Source organism: Elaeis guineensis, chromosome 2 (genome assembly GCF_000442705.2).
Source record: "Elaeis guineensis isolate ETL-2024a chromosome 2, EG11, whole genome shotgun sequence".
Classification (NCBI taxonomy): domain Eukaryota; kingdom Viridiplantae; phylum Streptophyta; class Magnoliopsida; order Arecales; family Arecaceae; genus Elaeis; species Elaeis guineensis.
Window position 1 is genome coordinate 15,674,003 of NC_025994.2, and position 14,354 is coordinate 15,688,356.

Genomic DNA, 14,354 nt, shown 5'->3' on the forward strand with positions numbered 1-14,354 from the left:
TGATCCTGGATTAAAATTTGATGGTTAAGATTTCATAATGAAAAATTTTTGAAATCCGTACTTCTGCTGTGCCATCAGAACTAGGGCTAGCAAAATATGACCCGACCCGTCAATCCGACCCGTATTCGATTCGTCATAAACAGGTTTGGATTTAAGTTAAATAGATTTGGATCATAAATGGATCAACCCGTTTAATCTGTTTGATAAGTGGATCGGATTTGAATTTTAGATATCTGACACGTTTAACCTATTTAATATTCAGGTTGGGTTGAGTCAGATAACTTATTTAACCTATTTAACCTATTTTTGATCTATTTAATCCGATCTGTTTAATCTGTTTAACGCATTTAAGATCTGTTTAACCTGTTTAACCTGTTTCTGACCCATTTAATCCGACCTATTTAATCTGTTTAATTCGTTTAATCCAATTTGACTTATTTAATAAACGGATTAAATGGATCAGGTCGGATAACTTGTTTAATAAATAGGTCAGATTCAGATTTGAATTTTTAACCCATTTAATAAACAGGTCGGGTTTGAATTGACGATTTTCTGATCCGACCCGCTTATGATCCGATCCGATTGCCACCCCTAATCAAAATCCTACAAGATGCATGTTGGATAGATAAAAGGGATTGGATTGGATCAAGTTAGATAGAAAACTTATCATATAAATATTATAAATATTATGATTTTAAAAGGAGGATTTAGACTAAGATTATATAGGGTCGGATTTGGAGAAGGGCATATCATTATCTATATCCGATTCGAGCCTACTTTGGATATTTTTTTTTAGAATCCATGTTCATCTTAGATTCTAATTAAATCGGATAAAACTAGCTCCATTCAAATTGGATACCAGAGGTGTTGGCCAAAATTGCCATCTTCGAGGAGGGAATGATGCAAAAAATGACATCACATAATAGCTCCACCATGATAGCTCGATAAATTCCATGGTTGGAACATGAAATGAATGAATTTAAAAATTAGATGATTTGATTATATTAAATTAAAGTTTAGGAGATAATTAAAAATTTTTAAACAGTTAAGGATATTTTGTATAATTAATTTTTATTCATAAAATAAATATTCTCGGGAAAATCCGATGGCTCCCGCACCACTTGGCCCTTGGTTTGACTCCAACCCCACTTCCTTCCAAACCCTAACCCGAGCCCCCGGTTTATGTTTTATCCATGCACGAAGCCAATTCCCCCAATTCCCCTTCCCAACCCTCGTGACTGTCGTTCTCTCGCCGCCTCTCCTCCACCGTTCTCCGCCGCCCTCCGCTGCCGACGTCACCCGATCCATGGACCTCCGCCGTGCCCCGCGGACGGTCATCGACCCCAAGGTCCGGCAGGTGGGCTTCGTCACGCCGGGCGCCGCCCCGCCCCCCGCCCGCTCCCATTCCGTCGCCACCGACGCCTGCTCCACCTCCCCCCCGCCCCCGACCTCTCCCTTCCGGGGAGCTCCATTTCCCCCGTCATGATCCCCCCGCCCCGCCACGCTTCTGCCGACGGCCTCTCCTCTCTCACCCGCCCCGCTGCCGCCGTCCACGTCCCAGCTTCCCCTCTCCGCCACGACACCGTCCAGATCCCTATCGGGAGCTACAACCCCTCCGAGATCCTCCTCGGCTCGTCCCCGATGATCTCGCCCTCCAGCCGGCTCGACGCCGGTTCCGAGTTCTCCGACGAGGTGCCCACTTCCGCCTGGCTTAGCAGGAGAGGCTCGGGCAAGTTCGCTTCGTCCTTCCCGGCGAGCAGCGGGGAGATGATGGCTATGAAAACCACTGGCGGCGGCGGCGGTGGGAACACTCCCAAGAGCAGCTTGACGACTGCCTCAGTGGTGAAGACACTGCCCGGCGTGTCAGGTATGCCATATGCCCTGTTCTGTCCAAGTCTTTGTTTACTATGATTTCAGACTACAATGTGCTTGTCTAGGGTTATGTTTACGTAGCACAGATTAAAAATTTGAAATTATTGATGATCGCTACACTAGAATTGTTCACATCTTAGAGATCCGTAAAAAGTTCGAGCAGATCATTATATTTATTAATTTTATTATTTTGTTTTGTACAAGGAGGCGAGGAACTATTAATTCAATAGTAAAAGCATGTATTTTTTGTACTATTGCTATTTTGGATTCAAATTACTATGCAGCCCTTCCTATGTTTGATGGTTTGGTATTTGAAGGAGATCAGGAGTATCCCCTGATCGAAAAGGGTAAGCTTGTAGATTGAGTCATTCTGTTTGGGGATATCTATCAGGAAGGGGGGTGTATCTTTAGAAATCCATAAGGAAGTTTTTCACAATGTTAAAGTAGTTATTAAAGGTTGTATAGTAAAAGGAATGTGAGGAGGAAGAGTTGAGGGCAATGATATTTGGCATGAAAATGGAGTATGCTTAATGATTAGAGTGATTCCTTTGATTTGTTCACATGGTTTTGAATGCTTAACATTTGGAAAGGCTCCTTTGATATCGTTCACATGGTTTTGAATGCTTGATGTTTGGAAGGGTTCCTTTAATTTCTTTTATATGGTTTTGAGCAAGGATTGCCGACTCGAAATCTGATCTTGTGCCAGCCAGCTGATGGTGCGAATCGGTATGCCCTCATAGTGGATCGTATTGGGCTCGAACCAATACAGAAATGGAGGATGAAACGGGGAGGAAAAGAGAGAAAGAGAAGGGGAGGGAGGCCGATGGAGATGCCAGTGATAGACACTGGAGGGCTGCAGAGATTGCCAGAGTGCCACCGAGGCCTCCTAGACTATGCGGTCCTTTGCGAAAGAAAATGAAAAGAGAGAGAGATAGAGAGAAGGGAAGGAACGAGAGAGGAGGGAGGAGAAGGCAGTGGGGAGGCTGTCGGAGGACTGTCGTGGCTATTTGACGGCCCAAAACACCCCCATTGCCGGCTTCACTGTGTATCGAGTTTTTGAAAAAACTCGATACACAATGAAGCCAGCAATGTGGGTATTTTGGATTGTTTAATGGCCACCTGATGGTCCTCTGATGGCCTCCCCGCTACCTTCCCATCCCTTCCCCTCTCTCTATCAATCTCTCTCCTTTCTCGTATCTCGTGGATGACCATGCAGATCCTGAGGCTTGGCAGTCTTCTGACAGCCTCGGCAGGCCACTGCTTGTCTTTCCTTTTTCTTTTCTCTATTTTTCTCTCTCTTCCTCTCTTTCCTTCTTCCTCGCTCCTTCACCGGCGTTCCGAATTGGACATCCGAACCGCACTGGTGAGCCATTGGTATGGTTCAGCATGTCCCAAATCGTCTAGTTTGGTGTGGTTCGGCGAACCATGGTACTTTTGAGTATTTTAAGGATTGGGGTTTTGAATCTCTCCAATATACTGATGAAGTATATTTTTCAATGAAAGGTCCGATTTTCTGTTGTTACTTTTAGTTCATTGAATGTCATGCCTCTTATGTTACAACTTGCAGGAAATTTTTTCAAATAAATTTTATAAGATAATTACTAATATGTGACATAATGGCCAGAATCAAACATGGTTTTCTATCTCTTTCTAAAGTGTTGTAGAAAATAATAACCTATAATGAACATCAATCTATTGTTATAGGATTGTATATTGTATGTAGCGGGCAAGGTGAGGACCGATGCTTGTTCAACGAGTGTGGGTGGCATTGGTGATGGAATGTTGGTCAATTAGTAGTGGTGATAGATGATTGGTAAGTGTAGTGTTGATAATGAGAAATAAGTTTAGAAAAATTGTATGATATCTGCTTTGAAGGCTTTTTTTTTGACATATTTAGAAAATTCTCTTACTTCTCATCACTGGGACATTATCAAAATACCACCTTTGTTTTGGTAGGTGTTGGTGCCTAACCGACCTCTAGCCATGTGGCAGCATCAAAAGAGATCAATTTTTTATCAATCTGCACAGGAAACACTACATCACATCAGTTAACTCGGGGCTCGTCGCTACTATTTCAAACTAGATCGAGTTGTTATCGACCTTGTGTTAGGTCAACCAATTTGCTACTCAACACACATCAAGGGGACATCGGTTTTGTACCGACCTCTCTTTTTCAGGGCCACATATACTTCAAGCTAGCTACTCTGTTAGGTCAACCAATTTGCTACTTAACACACATCAAGGGGACATCGGTTTTGTACCGACCTCTCTTTTTCAGGGCCACATATACTTCAAGCTAGCTACTCTTCAGTTATGTTACAGCTATTTTTCATGTGAGACAACTAACGATCTCTCTATAACTGGCTATTTTGTTATAACAAACTCCTAACAAATTAGGTGGTTATCTGTAATTGTCTAACAAACAAGATACTCCGAATCAGATGGTTACTAATGGCCTAACAAACTTTATATAAAGAGATAAAGGGAACTCTTCAAAGATAAGCCATAACTGGACTTTAAGAGTTGAAACTCTACTGAACTTTCTTTGATTCTCCTATTGAAGAGAATCTGAAGTTCTCATTCTTTCTGCTCTCCTTGCTCTCTACTTTTTCTTTTTCATTATTTGTTCTCAGACTCCGACTGACTTAAGCATCGAAGGATCTTAAATCAGAGGGTCCCTTATTGATTTTAGGATTTCTTTTGCAAGATCGTCAGCAGACTTTGCCAACTTGATCCCTTATAGAACTCTAGTTTGGTTTTTGACAGACCTCGCCTTCTTTCCTCCGGAGCCTTATAGTAATAGATTGGCGCTAGAGGAAGGGTCTTGCCCAGAAAGTTGAAGAAAAAATGGTGAATCGGAGAGCACAGAACAATTCTCTTCCTTTGCCGTCTTCTTTAAGAGGCATGTTAGAAGCCATTCAACCTCCAATCATGGTTGATCCACAACAGTTCAATCTTTTAGTTCTGCAAGTTCAAGCTCTTACTACTGTTGTACAATAACTCCAATGCACTACAATGCATCAGCAAGAGGCAATTCCTCAAGAAGCTCTGTCCCAGCACAATCAGCAACCAATCCATTAAGATCTCCATCGTGATCATCATCTCGCTCAGACCAATCAATCCTTTGAAGGGGAGTCTATTCTTGATAGTGGGAAGTCATGCTGAAGGTCTTGAGCAAAAGATTCAAGATCTCAAAAAGAAATTGATGGAAGTACAACTTGGGAGTCATTTCCAAAGTAAGAGAGGTTTTGATTTACGATCTCCTTTTTCTTAAGAAATTTTGGATGAACCAGTTTCTTTTCAATTCAAGATGCCAACGGTGGAATTATTTGACGATTCCATTGACCCATTGGATCATCTTGAGGGATGTAGAGCCCTTATGAGGCTTCAAGGGGCATCTGATGTCCTGCTTTGCATTGCTTTTCCTATTACCCTCAAAAGATTTGCAAGAATATGGTTCTTTGGGCTTCAACCTAGATCTATCTCTTCCTTTGAACAATTGGCAAGGCTATTTGTCATCTATTTCGGTAATAACCGACTTCATTTAAAGAATACAAATAGTTTTTTCTCCATTAACCAGCAGGAGGATGAATCCCTGTGTGAGTACATGGCGTGCTTCAATGCAGCCACACTTGAAGTTAAAAATTTTAATGAGTCCATTCCTTGAAGTAAGGACTCTGGAGTAATTGCCTGATCTTCTCCCTTAACAAGAACTTTTCGAACATCTATGATCAAATGCTAACTCGGGTTCGGAAGTATGCTTAGGCTGAGGAAGAAAGTATAACTCGATAGGTGAAAAAAGAAAAGAATAGAAAAAATGGCCTTGAGAAGAGGATCGTGGAGATCGGTAAGAGAATAACTCCAGCCGACCTTAGAAGAATCCGAGGCCAAGAAGCCCATCTCGATGTTTTGACACTTACACTCCTTTGTCTGCCCCTCGTGCCCATGATCGAGGGACAGGGATATCTTTGTTGGCTAAATCCCATAAAAGCTTCACCAGCGAAGAGAGATAAAAGGAAATAAAGGCGACATCGGAAAAATTCTTGGATTTTCTTGTAATCCAAAGAGGAATAGAGACGAATCCTGAAAAGATCTAAGTATTATTGGACATGAAACATCCAAGTACAATAAAAGAGATACAATGACTCATTAGACGGATAGCATCACTCAGTTGATTCATTTTCAGATTGGTTGAGAAGTGTCTCCCCTTCTTCAAAATCTTGAGGTAGATCAAGAACTTTAGTTGGTAAGACGAATGCTGAACTGCCTTCGATAACCTCAAGAAATACCTCGGCTCACCTCCATTATTGTCAAAATCAGTTGAAGGTGAGGAGTTATATCTGTATATATCCGTTTCATCTAGTGTTGTTAGCTCGATCTAGTCTGATATGATGCAGGAATACAAAGGCCGATCTATTATATTAGCAAACTACTGCGAGATGCTGAAATCCAATACACTAAAGTAGAGAAAATGATTTATGCTCTTATAACATTGGTTCGATGACTTCGACTGTATTTTCAAGCTCAGTTGATTGCTGTCTTAACCGATCAACCTTTGAAATTAGTCCTGTAATGATTTGATACTTCATGTCGGATAGCGAAATGGGCTATTGAACTCAATGAATTCGATATCCATTATCGACCTCGATCTTCGTTAAAGGCTCAACTATTAGTTGTTTTTATCATGGAGTGTATCATCCCTGACGAAGAGCCAATCTCAGAAAATCCAAAGGAGATTGTTAAAGATTCTTATTAGGTGTTACATGTTGATGGAGCCTCAAATTTAAAAGGAAGTGGAGCTGATTTGATTCTAGCTAGTCTAGAAGGTGTTGTAACTGAATATGTCTTAAGATTCAACTTCAATACCTCAAATAATAGTGCTGAGTACGAAGCATCGATTGTTGGACTCAAGATGGCAAAAGAATTTGGAATCAAAAGGCTCAAAGTCTTCATAGATTCTCAACTTATCATCGGACAGATACGAAGTCAATTCGAAGCTAAAGATTTTATAATGACTAAATATTTGCAGAATATAAAAGATTTAGCCAAAAGTTTCGAAGACCTAGAAGTCATACAAATTCTGAGATCGAAGAATGTCCGAGCTGATGCACTATATCATCTTGCTACATTGGATTTTTTCGGACTCAGAGAAAAGATTCTTATTGATTATCTTGAAAAGCCTAGCATCGAACTCTACCAATTATGCAAATCAGCCATGAGTCTAGTTGGATTGATACGCTGGTTGACTACATTATCAGAAGAGTTTTGCCAACAGATCCTATTGAAGCAAGGAGAATTAAAGGGCAAGTTCCATGATATGTTCTTCAGAGAGATCAATTATATAAGAGGTTATATTCATTTCCTCTATTTCGATGCTTACGATCATCTGAAGCTGACTATGCTCTTCGAGAAGTCCAGGAAGAAATTTATGATAACCATTTGGGGGGCAGGTCGCTAGCATGCAAGGTCATTTGACAAGGTTATTATAGGCTAGCTATTCAAAAAGATATAGCTGATCTTGTTAATAAATGTGGTCAATGTCAAAGATATGCTAATATTCAACATTAGCCTACAGTCGAATTCATTTCGATCACAGCATCATGGCTCTTGGCTATATGTGGAATGGATATCCTTGGATCTTTCTTAATGGTGATAGGACAAAAAAATTCTTAATGATAGCCATTGATTACTTTATCAAATGGATAGAAGCAGAACCTTTGGCACAAATCACTGAGAGAAAGATGCAAGATTTCGTTTGGAAGTCAATTATTTGCCATTTTGGATTATGTCAGGTCATTATTGCTGATAATGGATGACAATTTGACAATTTAAAATTCAAAGAATTCTGTTCTAAGCTTCATATAGACCATGGGCTTACCTTGGTGGGACATCTACGATCAAATGGGAAAGTTGAAGTCACCAATCGGATTATTCTTTAAGATCTAAAAACAAAGCTAACCAAAGCAAAAGGACTCTGGGCATATGAACTCTATAGTGTTCTTTGGGCTTATAGAATTACATCTCGGAGGTCAACCACAGAAATATCTTTCAAACTCACTTTTGGAGCCAAAGCTGTAATTCCAGTAGAGATCGACTTCCAACGACTAGAGTGAAAGATTTTTATGAAGAAAGCAATTCAAATCGGCTTAGAATCGATCTGGATTTACTTGAGAAAATCAGAGAAAGAGTTCGGATCTGCATGGCAATTTATAAGCAAAAGATGGCCGGATACTATAATGCTGGGATAAAACCAAAGCTTTTTCACAAAGGAGACCTCGTCCTCCGTCAAATTGAAGTCTCAAAGCCTTCAGAATAGGGGAAGCTTGCTCCTAATTGGGAAGGATCCTATTGGCTCACTGAAGTAATCCAACCAGGAGCATATAGAATGAAAAATTTGGATGGCTCAACTATTCCACATGTTTGGAATGCTGAAAATTTCAGAGTGTATTATCAATGAGCCTTCAATAAAACTTTCCTCAATATCTCCATTTTTATCTGATGAGGTTGGATTTCTACAACCAAACCAAGGCATCATGAAGAATAATTTCTCATCCAAATGAGATCGATAAATCCCGATCAAACGAGGATGATATGAAAATTTCATCCCAACGAGATCAATAAATCCCGATCAAATGACGATGATATGAAAATTTTGTCCAAACGAGGTCAGGTCATTCGACCAAATAATGATGTTAAACAAATCAAACTCTCATCCAAATGAGGTTGGATCATCCGACCAAATGAGGACAGTACAAATAATTTTGTCCAAATGAGGTCATGTTATTCGACCAAACAAGGACAAGATGAAGATGAAGTGTGTCCAAACGAGATTGGGAAAAATCGAGCGTGGATTATAGAAATTCCAACCAAACTAGGATGACTCAATATAAGACATTCGATCTCCGGATTGGATCTTACAAATATTTAATGTGAGACATCCGATCTCCAGATTGGATTTCACGGACATCCGATGTGAGACACCTAATCTACAGATTGAACCTCACAAATATCAACTTGGGAAGGCTTAAGTTCTAACTTAAATTCTCAGATAGCATGCTCTTGAAAGGGAAGAAGATGGGACATTACAAGTTGGAACCCCATCTGATATATGGGAGACCTAATTTATCCATTTTGACACCAAGCAAAGGTACCTCTTAGATTTCTATTATAAATGTTTGATTCATTAAAATTGGTCTGCTTTCGACTAATCGATCTAATTCTCGAGATCAGATCATTTTAACATTTTGATGTTTACTTATTATGCTAAGCCACATCGGCTTTATGGTCGATCCAACCGAGGTCTGATGATGTTCATTATGAACATAATTTGAAAATTCTTCAAGACCCGTAGGGGATAGTGAAATCCAGATCGGGTTAGGTGAGGTCGGATAGACTAATTAAAAAAGAGAAAAAGAAAACATGCACACTTGAAAAATTTTATTCTTTCATTGATAAAAGGTATATTCACAAAAAGCCTACACAGGGCTAGTATAAAAATTTAAAAAGAGAAGAAGATACAAATAACTTCAAGCTTTAGCCTGAGGATTATCGGAGGATGGAGATGGATCTTTGGAGGCTTCGGCTGTAGGAGACTCAACCGATATGACTTCAACTGCTGGGGCCTCAGCAACTATTTGGGGAGCCACTTCGGTTTGCGGTTGAGAAGCCACCTTGGTGATAGATTGAGGAGCTACCTCAGCAACAGTAACTTCTTCGACTATGGGCTAAGTTGTCTCAATAGCAGGTTCAGGAGCCACCTCAGCGGCCGCATTGATGGCTGCTTCGCGAGTTAATTGGCTGATATCAAGGTCAGGAAAGAGCTTCTTGACTAGATTTTTATAGCTCTGAAATCCGAAGTCAAATGTCCCCTCAGAAGCCTTTCAAAGCCTTTAATTTTCAACCGCTTTAGCAACAACTCTCTTTTGATCTTGGTCGGCCCGTCGTTGAAGCATTTCTGTTGCCTTTTCATGGGCCTGAGCTGCTTTTTTAGCTTCTTGCAACTTAGTTTCCTGCTTGGGGATCCGCTCCACTTTAGCATGCAGATCTTCAAGTTTTTTTTCGTAATCATTGATCATGCATTGATCGTCTAGCAACTTTTGGTTTTTCTCTTTTATTGAGGTCATTTTTTTCTAAAGTTGCTTTTTCAGTCCTTTGGCAGTCTTGGCCTCCTTGGCTGCCTTCTCTTTGGCTACTTTCTTACATTTCTGCTCAGCCTTAAGTCCTTCCTTCAAGGACCTCTTATTTTCGTGAAACCAAATCAAGTGCTCGTGGAGCAACTTGTAGTTTAAGGCCACCAGAAGAGAGAAACAGTACGAGATCAGTAAAAATCGATATAAATGAAAGAATAAATAGAGAAGCTTACATCAATGAGGCTAGCATAGTTATGATTCAGTAACTGCTCAATTGAGCTGTCTCGCCTTCGAGCATCCAAATCTCTTTGAGGCATAACCGTTCACAGCAGATCTCGGTTGAGTCGCGGTGTCTCAAATAGGGATATTTGAGAGACGTCAACCCTCTCAGTTGATGAGGAAGGTGTAGTCTCTGGAAGTCTCGGTCGTTGTTCAGTTGATCAAGCTGGTCTTGCCGATGTCGGAGGCACAGGAGAAGAATTTGGTCTTGGACGTGTAGCCTTCTTTGTAGGTGGATGAGCCACCTCGATTCCTTGCCAATGTGAAGCTTTTGACACCGGCTCAGTAGTAGGGATGGGAGGTGAAGGAATTATTATTGAAGTGGGTGCTGAAAAAGTTCGAGGAGCTGAAGGAGCCGATCTCCAACTTGCTGCATTCTTGCTTTTCTTCATAGCAGGTTTATTACCTGACTCCTACTCTCTTCTTCACGTCAACCAATCTCTTTGGATCAAACCTCATTTTGCTGTAACAAGAAAAAATTTTGTTAAAAAAAGAAAAAGGGAAGGAAAGAAAAAGAGAAAAGAGGAATATGACATCGGACTTACCCCAAGGAGAGATTTGGCAGATACTTGCATCATACAAAGACTGGTCGTTCGCCAATTGACTAAGCTTGGATACCTTCATACCAAGCAGCTCCGCAAAAGCCTTCTTATCCTTGGTAAGGACTTCATTATTGGAATTCCATTTAAGCTCAGGCTTACGTCAGCTACAATTGAATCCGCAAGGTATACTGGAAAAAACAAAAAAAAATGATTTTTCTAGTTGTGGATAGATGAAGGAAGGCTTGGACCGAATTTATATTATGGTCGAGGTGAAAAGTGTACATCAGCTTTTTTCATATGGATGTTTCTTTGGGATGAACAACGTCGTGAAGAAAGAAATCCTAAGTTCTATACCGGCAAAGTTACAAACGATGATGAACATTATTGTCATCCTAATAGCATTTGGAGTTATTTTAGTTGGATGAAGCCTATAAAAATCTAAGACATTGCTAATGAAGGGATGAAGAGGAAATCGAAGTCCAGATCAGAGTGGTTTATCGTAAAATGCAACATTTTGTTTTGGAGGTTTGGTAATTTGACCATCCCGATCTAGTACTATCAGCTGAAAATCTTCAGAAGTTTGATATTTTTCTTTAAGTTCGTGAAGGTCAGATTTTGTTATAACAGATTGCTTCGTACTAGGATCGAAGTAATCCAAAAATTCTCGAATTGGAGATTTCGGATCGTCTTGACCTAAGATACCGATGACCTAAGGTACCGATCTCAGTTGTTGCTCGAGGTGAAGTTGTCACCTCTAGCTCATTTTGGGGCTGGGTTGACTGAGGTATTCGATCATCCTGACTCTTCTTCCCCCTCATCTTGCCACTACGAGAAGACATTTTTTATAAAAAAGAAGGGTAAAATGGAGAAATAAAAAAAAGAAAGGAAAAAACGAGCAAAAGCAGGAGAAAAAAACCTGGAAGACATGAAGGAAAGAAGGGAGAGACTGAAAACCTACTTAAGAAGTGGGGATGAGGACTTTTTTCTATGGTTTTGCTGGTACTGAAGGCTGTCTTCTCCGATTTCGACGACCCTAATAGAGTTCTCTTCTCTGGTTCCAGCGGCACTAGCAATTGCAAGGGCGAAAGAGCTCTCTGGAGACAAGCTGGCAGCACTTTCATGCAGTAAAGTAGTAAAGTAACCAGCAAGGCGATGAGCTTGTCTATTTATAAAAATAGCCAACGGCCCGGATTAACTTTAGCCACCGATAGATCAATGACATTTGGCAATAATCCAGCAACTTTGAGGAAAAACTATTCGGCACACCTCTCCCAGATTAAGCCATGCAGGTCTAATCCATGTGATAGATATGGCAGCAATAGCATGTTTATAAGTGGCGAGCAAGCATTTAATTATTCTGGGTGCTACCTCCTAGATAATAATGACCTCCCAATTTTTGGAGCTCTTATAATTGCCAACGGTTTCGATGAATCATTTCTGAAAAGCAGCGTGTCACTTTGTATCATTAAATAATTAATACTGCTGTAACTACTATATGGTGCATTTATTTCTAGCAGCAGAGGTCGGATACCGTCACTTGATCTACTTCCCACACCCGATGTGACAAATGCCATTTCAGATTTGGAAAGTGGGGGGTAATATGTTGGTGCATCTAATCGACTTCTAACCACATGGCAGCGTCAAAAGAGATCAATTTTTTATCGATCTATAGAGGAAATACTACATCACATCAGTCAACTTGAGGACTCATCACTACTATTCCAAACCAGATCGGGTTGTTACCAACTTGGTGTTAGGTTAACCAATTTGCTACTCAACACACATCAAGGAGACATTGGTTTTGTACCAACCTTTCTTTTCCAGGGCCACATATACTTCAAGCTAGTTACTCTTCAGCTATGTTATAGCTATTTTCCATGTGAGACAACTCATGCTCTCTCTACAGTTGGCTATTCTGTTATAACAAACTTCTAACAAATTAGGTGGTTATCTGTAACCGTCTAACAAATAAGATACTCTGAATTAGGTGGTTACTAACGGTCTAACAAACTCCTCTATATAAAGAGATAAAGGAAACTCTCCTAAGGTAAGCCATAATTGGACTTCAAGAGTTGAAACTTTGCTGAACTTTCTCTGATTCCCCCACTAAATGGAATTTGAAGTTCTCATTCTTTCTGCTCAAGTCCACTCTCTTTATTCTCTACTTTTTCTTTTTTCACTATCTATTCTGAGGCTCCGGCTGGCTTAAGTATCGAAGGGTCCTAAATAAGAGGGTCCCCCATTGGTTTTAAGACTTCTTTGTAGGATCGTCAGCAGACTTCACCAACTTGATCCCTCACAAAACTTCAGCTCAGTTCTTGACCGACCTTGCCTTTTTTCCTCCGGAGCCTCGCAGCAACAGTAGGCATTTTTCATTTTAGGCTCTTAAAAATAATTAGAACTTTATCAAATATCAGTTTAACAAATACTTAAATAGTAATAACTATTAGAAAAAAAATGCCCTTTCTACATGCAAAACTCTGGTTACCCATAGCCAATCTACTAATTTAATTTGAGGAATAACCTTTGTCAACCATGATGAGTGCCTTTATGTTGATCGTTAAGTGATTCGAATTTTGATCATCGGTCCTATATCAAATCATCAAACCACTGTGAATTGGAGCCATCGGCATGTGGTGGATATCCTTCTTAACTCAAGATTCAAGAGTTTGTAATCTTCTCGAGCAAGGTTTGAAGTAGCACATATGGGGGCATATTGGTCTTGAACTGGCATGATATATACCATTGGTATGCCTTTGTATCTATTAATAGTTTACAAATGCAATATAGTATGGTACATGATACATGCCAAAATACTCAGTTATAGTTGGTTTTTATAACTTTGCTCATATGTTTACATTTCCCATTGTTTTGTAAATTAAAAACTAGAATGCTGATGGATTTGTGAGTTTAGATTCAATTCAAAGCTTCTCAATGATTCCATTCAATCGTATATTTACCACTAAAGATTTAAAATGCTTATTTTTTATTCAACCATTTAATTACATACATATAAGTTGGCAATGACACGTGTGACAATATGAAAAATTTGTGATATTTAACGAGTTGGGCATTCATATTATGTGATATATTAATGACAAACAATGATATAAAAATAATTTAAAATAGTTTCTACTAAGGTCCGCAATCTCTTTACCGGATATCTTATTGATACCTTATGGGTTCGGTATGATATATTCAATATGGTATGGATATGCATCCTGTATTAAAATAGCTCTCTAATCATTTTTCTCAATTTTTATCTTGGTATGCCTTGCTATAGGTCGGTACGTCTCAGAATGGGTTGGTATACACTTTGGTACATCTCGATATGCCTTGGTAAGGGATGGTACGGAGTTTGTACTGACTCGAAAAGTTGAGTTTAATATCGGTTTTCTTCTAGTAAGGTATGTCCCATATGGGACGATATGACAGACCATAGTTTCTACTTTATGAGTTTCCTTGGCCTTTAGTATGTAATTATTTCAAAGTGATCCATGATGGATTAATTTGTGGTGTAATAGTACCTAAA

General features: G+C 39.8%; 1 protein-coding gene across 1 annotated transcript in view; it reads left to right on the top strand.

Moving 5' to 3' along the window:
* Window positions 1–1,193: 1,193 nt before the first annotated feature.
* Window positions 1,194–14,354, top strand: part of LOC105059574 (uncharacterized) — a 50,545-nt gene continuing 37,384 nt past the window's right edge. The window contains 2 exon segments of the mRNA XM_010942915.4: window positions 1,194–1,430; window positions 1,433–1,867. Coding sequence (XP_010941217.2) covers window positions 1,307–1,430; window positions 1,433–1,867 — 559 coding nt within the window. The 5' untranslated portion in view covers window positions 1,194–1,306.